The sequence below is a fragment of the Megalops cyprinoides genome, chromosome 5, assembly GCF_013368585.1.
Source record: "Megalops cyprinoides isolate fMegCyp1 chromosome 5, fMegCyp1.pri, whole genome shotgun sequence".
Lineage (NCBI taxonomy): Eukaryota > Metazoa > Chordata > Actinopteri > Elopiformes > Megalopidae > Megalops > Megalops cyprinoides.
In genome coordinates, this window is record NC_050587.1 from 17,234,722 (window position 1) to 17,250,372 (window position 15,651).

The 15,651-nt window shown below is 39.7% G+C and overlaps 1 protein-coding gene across 1 annotated transcript in view; it reads right to left on the reverse strand.

Moving 5' to 3' along the window:
- man2a1 (mannosidase, alpha, class 2A, member 1) overlaps positions 1-15,651 on the reverse strand; it is a 102,723-nt gene that overhangs the window by 73,707 nt on the left and 13,365 nt on the right. The window contains exons 2-4 of the mRNA XM_036528970.1: positions 12,928-13,191; positions 10,485-10,629; positions 1,553-1,724 (exon numbers count right to left, since the gene is read on the reverse strand). Coding sequence (XP_036384863.1) covers positions 1,553-1,724; positions 10,485-10,629; positions 12,928-13,191 — 581 coding nt within the window. The remainder of the gene's footprint in view (positions 1-1,552; positions 1,725-10,484; positions 10,630-12,927; positions 13,192-15,651) is intronic.

A 15,651-nucleotide genomic window follows, 5' to 3' on the forward strand; every position in this document is an offset into this window, starting at 1 on the left:
ATCCTTTTGACCCAACCTGAACTACTCAGGGAGTGTGACATCCCTATTGAAAATTCAGTATTTGGTACATATTACATTATAAACATACATATTATGTTATCAATGTTTTGTTTTGTACCATCTTTTCGTTTTATGTAAGTGCACCAAATATGTAAACAAGGTCTCTGCCATGATAGGAAAAAAGCATGTACATGTACAAAGCATGTAAACAATATTAATCAAGCACTATACTACAATTTGAAATGTCCCACTGACCATGCACACAAATCTACTTTCAATAACAGCAGTGATTGTTTTATGTTTCTATGATAAAACTTATGTGTGCACACTCTATATGGTACATTACATTCTTTTAGCAAATTAATCTGGAAAAAATATCAGGTGTAAACCTACTTGGCCTTTCATGATGCAACTGAGATTGAATAATATGTAAAATAATATAATCATTTATATAAAATATTGCAACCAGCCATAAATATGCAGTGTTCAATTGTTAATTCCCTGCAAACTGTTCAACGTTATATATTAATCTCTTAAAGACAGGAAGATTTTCAAAGTGGCATAGGAAGGCCTTAATTCTGCAGTGACATAAATAAATTTCAGCTGTCAGAAAGCTGATGGGCATACCATTGAAATGAGCAATATCCACCTTCAAAATTCAGGAAAAAAATGCATTCAGTTGGCTTTGAACTCTTTCCACTCTTCAAACTATGAAGTGAATAAATATTAGTGTTGGATTTTTCATGGCTGCACCTTAGGCTGTTTTTATAAGTGCTTATAATTGAGATTCCAGTACCTTGTTAAAAAGTTTATTCTGGCTATATGGTCCCTCATAAAGATCATACGTACCTACGGTGCTGACATGGCCTCCTTGGCAAGAGATCGCAAATGAGCATTCACCAGAGACTGCGGCGAATGCACGTTTGCACGCTCTTACCTCCTTGATTCTGTGATCCTTGTTGTGGACGTTTGCCCTCCCACAGAGAGACAACCTGATCCAGCCAATTACTCCCACTTCTGTCTCATAACCACGAACAGCAGACACAGCGGGTGTGGCTCTCCAGCCATCTCAGGGTCTCAGACAACCGAGATCAGCCGGGTTTGTTACGCCAATTCTGACCAATTATTTCTCACCACAGGACAGAAAGTCATTTCGCTGTAAGCCTCCATATCGCGATGAAACAACTGTCTTTCTCGATATTCGCCCCAGCCCAAGAACACATAACATCCAATGTATGAATCTTAAGAAGGTCTTGATTGCTAGTATGACATCATTTATTCTGATTCTGCTACACTTTTACCTCTAAGATAAAACGTGAAAATCAGAGTTTTAATTAAAATGGGAATGCTAAGAGCTTTTACATGTGCTCAGGTTCGACCCCCCCAAATCCTTTGCACATCATATCTTGTCTCAATGTTGGGGATGGAAGTAGGCTTAAGGTCACTGACATCACGCTGCTGAAACTGAATCAGTCACAAATTAATCCAGTCAATTCATATCTGACATAATCTGATTTGATTTTCACAGACACAGCACTGAAGTGAGACCCACCTTTTGACAGCGTCCTTCTTCTGGTTATCAATGTTGTCCCACCACTTGGAGAAATATGAAATCTCAGACCAGATCATTTTCCTCCTTTCGTCCTCATGTAGTTTCACCACCATGTTGTTTAAGATGTGTTGCGTCTGGTCCCGGTAGTAGTCGTCGAATGTCTTCAGCCAACCTGAAACACATGTAAGGGAGGTGAACATGCATCCCCAAATCCCTATGCTTCAATCCTGCCCACACAGTCTCATTTATTCGGATTCTCCATAAATCCTTTAATCTGAAATATGGAAATTTTGCATAGCATGATGGATTAAACTGTAGGGTGAAACAGAATCTATTATTCACCTCTGAAGGAGACACAGGAAATAGGTTGTTCCTATATGCTGCTAGTGACTTTTAAGTCTTGTCTGATGGTGTTTTGATATTATTCAGGGATGTTTGCTACTACAGCGGAATGCCTGGTGGTTAAATAAGGGGCAATAAACATTTGCAAGACAGATATTTTTATCTAAAAATTCTGCCTAAATATTTTGTCCCCGTTTTGGTCTACTGCATTCACTTATCTAGTTATCATTAGACTCTCTCTGTTGCCAGAAACCTGTTGGAGTCTCCATAAACTTTACACAAAACACAACTTTGTTACTGACCTGATCATTTGTTTGAATTTACATGCTGTGCACTAAATTACATCCTACAAAGTTCCAGTTCACAATCATAAGAAGGGTAATGTACTGTGTGAGATGTTCTTTAGCTTTTCAAATAAGACGTTAGACTGATAATGGTTTGCGGCAGTTGCACATAAACAATTATTTGTTGTTGTATTCGCGATGGCGTTTATAGACCAGACAGATGAGTTCAGATATAACTTAACGCATTACATCCGCTGTACCTGGGAGGGAGAGTTGAATCAATGCAGCTTCATTATAAATTCATGTTGGCATTGACAAGAAAATTAATAAACTCCAGGCAAAAATATAATTTAACTGTAGGTGTTCCCATTAAATTAATTAACTACAGTGGGAATTATTCCACCTGCAATTGAAGCTTGATACAGCAGAGGCATGTATCTAGTTGCTTTTTTCTGGTAAGAATTTATGAGTTGATTAATATAAAATATCCAAGTCAAATACCCACTCAAGTTTTCTCAGATGTCTGTGATCATTTGATACCTGCATGACCCCTTTGGTGACAACAAGGTCACACTCAAAACTCCATTTCAATAAGCAAAGAACAATATTATGAGTATCAAAACAAGATAAACTGTGCCAACGAGAGTGTCTGCTCCCTTATAGAGGAAATGTCATATTCCAAATTTAGCTAATGTACTTTACTTCCAGACATAAACACCAATTACTGTCACTGGCCAGCCGACAGGGTAAACATATCCTTTTATATTATTGGTTCAGTAAATCCAGTTAAAACAGGTAAGTGGTTATAATAAGTGGTTCAGTATATCCAATTAAAACAGAATTGCCAAAATGTCCTATTCCAGCTGTTTTAATTGGAAAAAACCTGGAAAAATGCGCACTGCAATTCCTGGTGAAGCCATTTCACATTCCTGAAAATCTCAAACGAGTCTGAAAGTTGCAAGTTAAACATCATGCACAATAGAGTAATTAAAAAAAATGTAATCATAAAAAACAATAATTTGCCAGTAGAGTTCAATGACTAGAGTTAACCAATAAGAATATTTATACAGCATAATGTTTCAGTAAGGCCTAGATACACCCCTGCACACACGTGCAACTCAGTCTATTAAAAAAAAAATGTGTAAAATGACTTTTTTTCTCCAGCCACCATCATGTTCTCCTGTAGAACTCATAATGGGGTCAGACGAACTTGAGAAAAAGGACAAGAGAACTTTTCAGTTGCATGCAATGTAATCCATTTTATTAGAAGTCATACTGACAGATGCACACAAGGAGAAAAAGGCACGAAACCTTTAATTTTGTACTCCGTGTTACCAACTCCTGTGTTTGTAACTGCACCAGACTGAATCTCTGATGGACTGGCTTTATACTTTCAAACAGGCCACTTTGAAGAATAAATCACAAGAGAAATGTCTTAACACTGCTGAATTTTGAAATCAACAGCAAAAAAGCAAAAATATAAATGTGTTTTGTGGTTTTGTTTTTATTTACTCTACATTGTAATTTATAGGATAATGTAATCTGGCAAACATTCAAAATAGAGATATATATATACTGTTCACACTCTTTTCACTTATCTAAATTGGCAGCTAAATGTAAACTGACACAAACACAGGAAATGTGATACCAAACCTCTCGGATAACATTTCTGTTGTGTTTTCTTGTCTTTTAGTTCAACTGCAGCAGAACAAAACATGAGTCTTGACACTTTTCAATAGCTGCCTTGGACTTCCTTCCTGATAGAAAGAGTTGCAACTGCACACATGCCAAAATTCCCCAGGGTGAAAAAGAGAAAACTGTAGAAGTCACAAAGGCTTTCGTGGAAGGAGTTCCACATGAAGGTTTGTTTTATCCATGTTTTTGGTGTTCAATTACAGTGAAGAGTTCTTGCATGCTAAAATAGTGATACAGCAAGAGGATATCTTCTTCTGTCACATGGCGACATGGAGACGAGGGATTTAGAAATTCATGAGAAATTGCCAGAAGCTGAGAAATTAGTATCTAATGAGAGAAGACATTATTTTCGGAACTGACCACAAATTTGCCATATCAAAACAGAAAATATTAAGACATTAAACTACCTATTTCAACTCAAGTGACTGTGAGGACATGCTGTCGTTTCCAAGGTGACTTCACTGAATTTACTGAAGTCCTTTCATAAAATGATTATTTTCTAGGATCTGAAGGAATTTCATTAAAACACTGCATTTGTGAGTGGTTCCTTCTCCATTCAGAGAAACTACTTAAATAAGTGCTTAACACCTAAGGAATTTTTACGGTTACCAAATTATTTATTTCTGTTTCAAGCATGTAATAGGTAAATTGTGTTAAACAAAAATCAGATAAAAAAGTGATTGAGAATGTGTACTTTGGAACAAAGTCAAAATAACTAAATGTAAAGATGCTTTTTCAAGCAACATTATAAATCATTTTCAAGCCCTTTTGTCTTAATTACAAAGGAAGTGAGCGTCTCGGCACCCAAAGAGATTAGTTTGCTAATTGTGTTTATGCTGATATCACAACAGCTGCACAAACACAAGGCGAATATGTTATGAGAATTACGAGAGAGAGCACTTAATAAATAAATGGCCCTCAATATGTTGCAACTGCAACCATTTATTCCGACTGCCCTAATTGAAAAGCTCATTCAGTTCCCAAACAGACATTATTAGTTACCCTGAGAGGTTGCAGCGGGAGAGGGATTTCAGAGACGAGAAACGATTCAAATGAAAAAGGCCACCGAGATCCGTCACTTCCTCAATATTTAAGAAAGTAAATTTTCTCCTCACACAACAGGCTGCAGAGAAGGGAATAATTGACGGTGAGGCGTTAGACTCCGAGCTGACAGGAAATGCCACCGTCGGTGTTCTGAAAGGATGACGGGGGCTCTCTTGGTGCTGCTCCCTCAAGGGCACCCCACGGAAAATCTGCCTTGCAGGCACCTGGGAGATTCACCAAGTGTTTGCTGGAGGGGCAACTAGCAAAGTGAAAAATGCCACTCCACCCACATGCTTTCTTTTAATCAAGGCCACAGAGGTCTGCAGTGCTGTATTAGGACAATTGGCTGATGGACAATACAACCCATTTCTTCTTGCAAGCAAACCCTGGAATTTAATACCTGCACGACAATAAAAGAATGTAAGTATTGGTGCAGTCAAACAACTGCTTGTGAGAATGTGGGAAGAAGCAAAACATTTAAAAGCTTATCCTGAAGGATGCCTAAGTAGTACTACAACCTCAAATTAGCGCAGCATCCTTTACAATATAAACATTCACAAAGCACTTTATGGTACTAATAGAATAATCACATTTGACAAAATATCGTTAACTATTCATGATAGCATAATGTATCAGTGTTCCAAGCACTGCGTTTAAAAGAACACTGATATATCACCATTTGGTTTGGCTTTGTCCTCTGATCTTGGTTTTGCCTCTGTCTGGTGAGTGTATAAATCACATCCCTTATACGGTCTTACGACCAGATGTTTTTGATAGCTTTGATGTTGCCACAGTTATACTAGACACCACACTGAACAACAGAAGCAATGGTTGTATGTCTGAGGCAGTAATATTCTTGAGAATGCTCAGAAGACACTGACAAACATACAGAATTCTGGTGGAACTGATTCAGGATTGATTCAACAGTATCTTTATTCAGTATACTGTACACTTGGGTTTAAGTTTACATGACACATATACATTATACAGTATCTCTTTATAGGCAGTATTGGACATTAATACATGGATCAGGCATGGCTCCCTCTAATATCCTATTTTTAATGGACATCTTCTTTGTAAAATAGAAACCAGACCCATGTCTCTTGATCTGGTTAACAGACTGAGGCACAATCAAGTCTAACAGCAATGGTAACATGTTTATTCCAGTACAATTTTCAAGCAAGAACTGTGTTCCGTTTCTTACCTAACAAATTTAGCTAAATTAAGTGACAGTCAATCTAAAAAGTCTGCGTATAGAAAAGCTTAATTACATTCCTCAAACTGAGAACAGAGTACTCTGTAGCAGGGTTTCCGCTAGGATGTTCTCTTGCTGGTCCGGTGTCCAAAAAGAATTTATTTTTCCAGACAAATTGGAAACCTACCGGTCACGTTTCAATAACAGTCTATGTTACAAACTCAAATGTAATGTACACCTAGGTTGATGAAAGAATGAAAATGAAAATAGTCAAATCAGTTTGGCTATTTAATGAACAGTAACGATTAAGCAAAACGAACAGTAACAATTGAGCAAAACCTCAACATTAGCTGCTAAAATGTAGGCTATTACAAAACATCTGTAACCTGTTACATCTGTAGCCTATTTTAAAAAAAGGCTAGGCCTACATGGCATCAAATGTAGCCTATAGGCTACCAGGTAACATTTTATTTTCTCCTTTTTTTCATTGCGGCAAAGTCCTCTGCTGCCGACTTGAAATCAAACGTATCCAATGTGTCTTTGCAGCTTGCAATGCGCAAAAGCTGTGTCACTCTCTCCTCCTCCAGACAACTTCGCATTGCCATCTTAATTCGATTTTGCAGAGAGAAGCCCCTCTCTGCTGGCACGCTTCATACGGGCAGAACACAGGCAATTTTAGCCAGTATAGCCCAGTTGGGGTACAGCTCGCTGAACTCATAAATAAGCACTTTGCAAGCTGCTGCAAAAGTTAAACCCCCATAACTGTGGAGCGACGTCATCACTCGCTGTCAAAATACAAATGTCCTGTTGAGGGATAGTTTCGACATAGCTACGTTTTGTATGAGCATTATTACTCAGTTTTTTTTATAAATTTTACCAGGCAAAAACCGGTAATTACCGGATAACAGAAACCCTGCTCTGTAGTTAGATTAAATGGAGTCCCTAGAGAATTTTCTAGGCACTGCACCAAACCACCTCAGCTTTAGAAAGGGTATTTACTTCCGTAATGTACAGGGTGGCTTGGAATCTGGGGGGAAACAATGTGACTATGTCACAGAGTTGATGTGTTGAAGACTGGTCCAGCAAGTAACTTTGTTCAGTCTGGAGAATGTTTTGAGTGCAGCTGGTACCTTTGTGCTTCATGTACATTTAGCTTGTGAAAGGGCAGCCCTGAGCGCCCCTTGCAAATGCAAATTTTGCAGTTTCACTTCGCCCCACGCCCCTGCCTTGTTGTCCGCGCTTGGGCCTGGGGGCGGCCGCGCTCTCACGCCATGTGCCGCTACAGCACAGGAAGTTCAGCAGAAATGAAACAGCACTTTGAGGCGATGGTGCAGCCTCTTCCTGTGGCGCATCAGCTATGTAGGGATATCATGCCGCTTGAAGCAAGCAAGTGGAACATTGCTTATTAGATCTGAAAAATATTGTTCCCGAGGGTCCCACAGAATAGATTATGGCTGACTGCTTTTGCTGTTTGCTCGGTACAATGTTTGCACAATAATACTTAACATACATAACACTGAATGATGCCATAGCCGAGGAGGACAAATCAGCAGACATGATGGATGTGTTCTTCTCAAATCAGTTCAGATGCAAAAACAACCTGAACAAATCAATCTAATAAAGATGCAAAGTATTAAATAGTAACTACACCAAAAACCTGAAATTTCCAAAAGTGTTCCCAAACCTTAGAGCTCAGTAGATGTGCATATCGAACAGCAAAGAAGTGGTTAACAGCAAATTTCCTTACATGATTTTTTTCATGCTCTGATGTTTGGAGTATAACATTTCTTGTCTCAACAGCATGAGCATCTGATTAATATCTTCCTGCAACAACCACCATAAGTCAGAAGCCATTATTTATGTGTCTTATTGAAATTCTGGCCTTAAAACAAAGTTTAACTTTCCTTTAAACCTGCAGAATTCCACTGCACTGTGATCTGATCACAACCAGACTGCACAGTAGCTTGAGGCTAGCATACTGCTACAAAGGATATGAAGTCAAATTCCACATGGTTACACACAAACCAGTCCAAGGTACAAAGCAGACAATCCATATCTAAAATAAACATTTGTATAATGTATTCTCACGAGTAAGTAAAAAAAAGAATGAGGTATCAACAGCAAACCGCTGGGAGAAGCTGACATGGAGATACGCATTCTCGACTTTCATTTTAACAGCGTAAGGTACATTAAGATGTAACCTCTAAATTTTAAATTCAACAGTTTCTTTTTTTATAAGAGAGCTTTGAAGAATGGACATCAGCTATAGCTAAGTTAAGGGATACCAAGGAAGTCACAGATTCAAAGCTACAATGAAGTTACAGATTTTTAAAACATTAAAATTTGCACATTACATACACACCAGCGGCAAATGCTTGGGAGAGACAGATTTTGATTTATGACTGGAATTCAGATTAAACATGATGATAGACTCGCTTTAGATTACAAGCAAATCACAAACTAAAATGGGCTGAGGCTGCCTGCTCTGATCATTACATTTCCTTTCGCTGTCATGTAAAGCCATAACGCATACCGAGGCGAACTCTTACTGATTCTTATTCTTACAAATTAAATGGAAATTTCTGGCAAGTTGCAAGGTTGGCAGGATGGCCTCGTTCCAAAGAGCCTTCAATGTGATACAAATAGAGGCCTTCAGAGTGGACGTGAGGAGTAATTAGATTTCATTCACTCTTGGCAGGAATCACACAGCAGGTGTCCTGCAGCTGTGAAGTGTTTCTCGGTGATGTTTCTCAAAAGTGCTCGCTGAGGCTCCAAAACGTGGCGCACAAATCTCATCTTGTTTTCAGAGAGAGCGAAACGTTCACTGCAGTTACACTGATCTCTGGGTCATCACAACCGCTGCTTGCGCGCGGCAGAGGACGCGAAAAGGGTAAGGGAACCTGTTAGATGACTGTACTGTACGGAAGACTAACAAAACTGATGTCAACAGAAAAACAAAATAAGAACAACAGGCAAGTATGTCCAAAGTGAATAGCATATCAACACACAATAGCGTTTTCTCACTTAACATGTTGGTGTGAGGCCAGTGAGTGCTACTGACCATAACACGTTGTGAAGTAGCACTTATTACGGAAGTGACTGATTATGTTGATCTCTTACTTGGGTAAGGTATTACATAGAGCATCCAAATCATAGAGGGTTATACACCATTTGCTGAAGTGTAGGGCTTGTTTGATGCCTAAGCATTTTGTAGGCTCTGTGCTAAAAGGCAAAAATTCTTCAAATAACCTAAAGCAACAGCCAAGAGTTGCCTTTAGATGAAGTGAAGTCATCAGAAGTTGGGAAAGGGGTGGGTTAGTTTGAGCCTGACTTTGAAACCATCTTTCTGAGTCATCACCATGCACATTATATGACAGATTAAATGACTGAGTGTGACCAGAGTCTTCCTTAAACATTCTGAACTCCACTGTCACTCTAGGCCCCTAGAGTGTTAAGTATTTGCCATTTCAGGCCAAAAATAGATGACTATATTGTCGGTATGAGGTAGATATGCTTAAGGTTTGGGGAAAATATAGGAGGAGACAGTATTTCTAAGTTTGTTAGTATTATTTTAGTATTTGTGTAATAGTGCAGCATTTGTAAGTTAAATTCTGTCGTATGGAAAGGTGCATGCCCTATGTGTGCAGACAATTTTGCATTACAGATTTCTAATGTTGTCATTGTTTTACACTGCACCTATTCATAACAGTTTTTTACTGACATGCATTTGAGAATGACATTCATAAAGTACTGGTTTCGCACTATACAAGAATCACTGTATCAACAAAAGAGCTTTATATATTTTAATGTTCAGCTATTTGTTATTTGATTCTCCCTGTTCCATACTGGAGTTCATTCCACACTGAGTGCCAGGCCATGCCCATGTAACCTTGCCTTCTTTCTTATTTAAACTTTTGCTTTAAATGCTGCATGTGATCTTGCTGTCCCTTGAATACCAACATCTTACCCAAGCCACCCACAGGTACTGCATACCTGAACACTCAAATTCCATAATCACCATCACATTCATAAATAATTTATTTAAAAGGACCAAATCATCTTTTTCTCAAGGTTACACAGAGAGCCACCTTGCAAATTTAACACTGGGCAACTCTGATTATTTTTTACAATGGCCCTTGTTAAAAGACAAAGCCAGCCGGTTTAAAACCAACAGATAATTAGTGAAGTTTCACTACCCTGTCATCCTTAAAATGAGAGAATTTCATCAAGCTTGTGGGCTGTTTTCCATCCGGGCCACAAAACCACAATCACATTGTACAATTAGAGTGTTTTTTGCCCTGCTTAAAGAGTGCATGAGACGCTATGGAATGAATACACTCATTAGGGCCAGGCAGAAAGCGTTCTTCCTTACCAGGGTCATTATGCGAGTGGGGAACCAGGAAAACCTGCAGCGGCTCATTGTCCCACTCGTTCTGCTCATAAGAGATGTCGAAGCCTTGTTTCCAAACTCCACCATCAGGGTTGTCGAAAGTCAGCAGGTCATAGACATCAAGCATCTGAAAGAATAAAGGAAGTACCTGAAAATTCCGCGTAGGTCCTGCTGGTTTTACCCTCCCTCTGAAAGAGTGCAGATTTGAAGGGTTGATAGAGTTCCAACTTAGGGATTTACCTCTCTGTGCCAAGCACTGCTACCGTTCCTGGGTGTCCCAACAGAAAACAGATACTGGCTTTTAAACAAACACTTACTGAATGGCTACAGAAGTGGAATAGTATTTGAAAATATGAAGAAATTATCAATGAGTGAAATCATCTGTGTGCTGTCTTTAATAGACATAAACTTAAAATCGAGCCAGTGGAATTACACAGCATAGCTCAGTTAGCGAAGGTGACAGAGCAAAGGGATACAATTACTGCTACTTGCTATCATTTAATTCCTTTTTCCCCATATACCTTTAAAAGACATGCTTGCAGAATTTATGGCCGCACTTGAGCACTTTCGCAGGAGGAGTTGCAGGGTCAAGTTTCGGATATAATGGCAGATGAAGTCACAGAGGGAAAGTGCTGGCTGGGACACTAATATTATGACCGTAAATCAACCAGACATCAGAATCATCCCAGACCAGGTTCTTAGAGGAGATATTGCCACTTGCTCCAGGCATCTCATTCAGAGCATTACAGAGCTTATGAATACTTTTTTTAAAAAAGAAAGAACTCAGCAAACCACCGTGCAAAAATATCAGTAATATTCCTTCACAGTGAGTGGGTCGCATGCCTTGTACTCTTCTACGATTTTTGACTTTGCTATTGATTACTTCCCGTAATGCTTCAGGGCATCCTGCTTTTTAAGGGCTTTGCCACTGGCTAAATTAAAATTCAAATTTTAAACTGCAAGTCCAAAGTGTCTTCAGAAATACACAAATAATAAAAACTATACAGACAGTAAATCTCCTCGGTTCTATGCATGCATTTCAGTAATACTGGCTGATAAAAGCTGTCCCATATCATCAGTACTTTAGATTCAGCACTGAACAGCATGCCTCAACTAATACAAATGAGTACAGCTCTAACAATACATTAGTGATGCATGTGTCCCGTAGAAGACAACCCATGTGTATAATTGAACAGGTTGATCAGATAAAAGATAAAATATAACTATGAGTAAAAATCCCTACTCAGTGCACACCGAATGAAAGTGAGAGCATTCATAATATATTCATGGCATGTAAGGGAATAATTTTCACATTTCTCCTTCTTTCAGATATTAATGAAATTCTCAGATATCTTTTAATTATGCTAAGGTTTCTGCTGTCAAAGCTCCCCGCTCTAGGCAATAAGACAGTTGAATATTTCACCACAATTGTAAATCATTTTAGTGTATGAGGTCATGCACGTTTGTTAATTTGGACAAAATAAGGTTGACTTACCCAAAAGTTTAGGTTGCTTGCTTACTGGCTTTGTGAATACCACAACACAGCACTCTCATCCTAAGCTAACAAGGAATAAGCTGATGAGTAGATGTTTAAAGATGTGTTATCTTTTCCTGACACCTTTAAAGTTTAATGTGTATACTTTAACGTACCACAAAACTTTAGAGTCACAGTGTAAGCACAGTGCAAGTTTAAAAGCCTATTTTAGTATCAGTCTCGGTGCTTGAGTCTGGATGTCTAACCTGAGGGTTTACGGGACTTTGTGCTCTTGATCTTCTGCGCTAACCCAGAAAGCTCCTGGCCACGGCGAGTTCCAAGTGAATCCGAAGCACCTCGGACTGCCTTGGTACAAAATATTCATGCGACGGTAACAAATCGCTAGAGCTTCAACACGAGGCTCGAGAGCGGCCGAGCGCCTCAAATCTCGCTGCGTTAGCGCAGGTCTCAGAGCCAGCCATTTATTCCGGATTAAGGGGACTAGGAAATCCAGACCAGATGAAAGAAGGGGGTTGTCAGCAGAAGCCCTGGTTGGCCTGCAGGACTGGCGCTGCGCACAGCTAGCTTGGACCTGCTCAGATGGGGGCTCAGAATGATGACATGTGGACTCTAGCGGGTGGCACAAATGTCACCTGCGGATTTACCAACTCTCAGAATGGGACTTCAGTTCTTTTCCTGTCTGGTCTTCTTCCAAAAGTACACATGGGCTGAGAAGTACATATTTTCCCCTAATTCTGGTGTTAGAACAGAACAGGAAGGCTAGAAGAGTATACAGTATCAAACTTCTTCTTTTTCAAAGTATCTTGTAAGCAGCACAGAATACAGACTACGCAATCTTAACAGACTTAACATCTGCACTGGCACAGAGCCAAAATCTGCAGACATTCAGTGAGAGACAAGGTCCCATTTTTCACCAGGCTGAAGCATTACCTGCACCCCATCTGCAGACTTGGAGTAAGGTCTTGCGGCGAACTGGCAGTCTTCGGAGTCAATTGGAACGACCAGCGGGGGGGAGGGAAGGAGTTCTGGGTAGGACCCTCGGGTCAGGTTCCCCACCTCGGCATTCACTCTGCCATCCTTCACAGACTCGCTAAGGTTGATCACAGAGTCCCTGATATTGGAGATGATCTCGTTGTTCTCCGCCAGCAGCCTCTCCAGATGGTCTATCTTCTCTTGCAGGATGGAAAGCTGGCCCTGTTGAAGGAAAGGAAGAAAGTGAGTAATCTTCAGAGAAGTCCACAGGAAAAAAGAGCAACACCTGACTGGCAGCTGCAGTTGTGTACCTTCATTAACCAGCAAAGCTAAGAGTTTCACAATAAGCAATGTTTGAATACCCCATTAGGAGGAGCACAAAACGGGCAGTTTAAAATTTGAAACATGTTCTACATTACCAGAAAAGTATATCAAAAAAGAAAGAAAAAATGCTTCAGGGACTGAAAAAGTATTCTACAATCCCTTTTTTCCTTTCTTTAGGGTCAGAGACAGATGAGATCATTCTTAACAGTAACAATGATATGTTCACTCACACTGTTTCAAGGAAAAAATGTCCCCCACAATATAAGAGCTGGTACTGAGTAAAGATTCCACTTGAACTGTAGTACACTATGCAGAAAAGGCTCAGGTAAAAAGAGGGAAAACATGAAGATTTCTATTATTCTCACTGCACTGCAGCCAGCTTTTCATTGAACTGTGAACTCTTTTGACCCACTTGACCTTTGGAACATCCTGAGAGGAAAACAGGATATGAAAAAGAGGAACTACTGAGTGCTGCTGAATACCATACTCGACACAAAAAGGAATGTGAAAATCACATTCACCCTAAATATGAATGACTCCATTTCAGTTTTATCCAACATTTTACAAGCATAAATAAACGCAAATGTTACATTTTCATGTCCCCTCAAAAGGCCATGCCTTACAGCAGTGGGAAGATCACTACACTCAGGAGAGTCTGCATACAGACAGCATAAGACCCACTGCAATGAGAGCAGGAGAAGGAGAACATATGTATTCACGTATGTAGCCAGGGAGCAATTATGTTTCAGTTAAATCTTTTGCAGTAAATGGACATAATGCTGTTGACATAAGTGTAGCTTCAGGCAGCAGTGCTGTGGCTTGAACCAATTTTTTATCATTAAACTTATGCCTCAACTAACAAGTGAGAGTATCTGTGATGAGTTACTGTACCCTCACTTAAAGCGAGTACATTATGCCTCACACAAAGTCATAAGTTTAAGTTATATAAGTGCTTTCCCATAACACGTAGCCACAGCTAAGCTATACTATCGTTCTGCTGCCCTTTTTTCAACCCTATCCAAGCATGCCAACCTTCATGAAGGCTGATCAGGTTTTAATTACAGAGCTGCGATACTCCTCTGGTCAGCCTCTACATTTCCTACCTTAAACTGGGTCTAAAATTACAATTTGATGCATGTCATGACATTCATGGAATACCAACATGCACAATTTTGCATTTCAGACCTTGACCTTTAAGTCCAGAATCTGACCCACCACCAGCTGATAACACAACCCAGCCTTGCTACCAATCACATTCTTTTTCTCTCAAGTTCCCTGGCTCAGCAAGGGGAAACCACAAAACTATTACCACGGACAGCTTTCAGGGCAATAGAAGGCAGAAACAGTTAGAAACAAAAAAATACTGCAGTTTGAGTATGGGGATAAATTCATTGTTTGGAAGTGAAAAGACTCCTTCCAGCAAGTTGTACTCTGCTGAAATAATTTGTGAGAATCCTCTTGTTGTATGCTAGCTCTCTAGCCTTTGAATGAAATCTCATGTCCTCACAGGTCACCTTATGCACACCTGGTCCATACTGTCCTGGCTCAAGGCCATTCAAAATGGTTGTTTCCAAAAGGTACACCTGAAATGGGATCCATTTCTGCTGTCAGAAGGCTTCTGCCCTTACATGCAAGCCACTGAAAAAGTGTGACTGAGAGGTCCCTGTGAATTTGCACATTATTTACAGTTCCCCTTGTGGGATCGAACTTGAAAAATGAGGAACCCTCAAAAAGACAGTGACCAGGCTTTTGCCCCTCTTTTTAATAGGTACACTCTCTTCGGTTAACACTGGAACAACAAAGTTCTATTAAGTTCCAGTTACCAAAGTTGGCAGCAGTGAAATTACATGCATTTCACTTTTGAGTCGGCAGTTCTATAATCATTAATATAAATCATAGTTAAAGCAAGCTCAGGTTTAAAGCTGAAACGCATGTAGCTAAATCTGTGACTGGACATCAAGGGTTTCATGTTGGGAAATTAGCTGCGTCAATACATTTATGAATGGGCTCCTCAGGGGAACGAGAAAACATTGCCCCAGCACTACTTTCAGCACTATCTCTAGCTCCGTTCTCTACCTGCATGCACAGCACACAGCCCTTACAATGGCTGCTTAAATTACCATCTCCACTTATGAGAATGGAGCCTGTTATCAAAGAGCTCTGTGCATTGTCATACTGTCAAGGAAAATGTAATATAATACACTGACATAACAACTGTTATAAAATGAATTTTCCATACCTTTCCTTTGGTTTGATATACAACACAATGAAAGGGCGTTTCTTTGCCATGGTGTTTCCTTAGAGGAGCATAAGGTTAGTTCCAGGGTGTGCCCTGAAATGTGTGTGTGGTGTTCCATA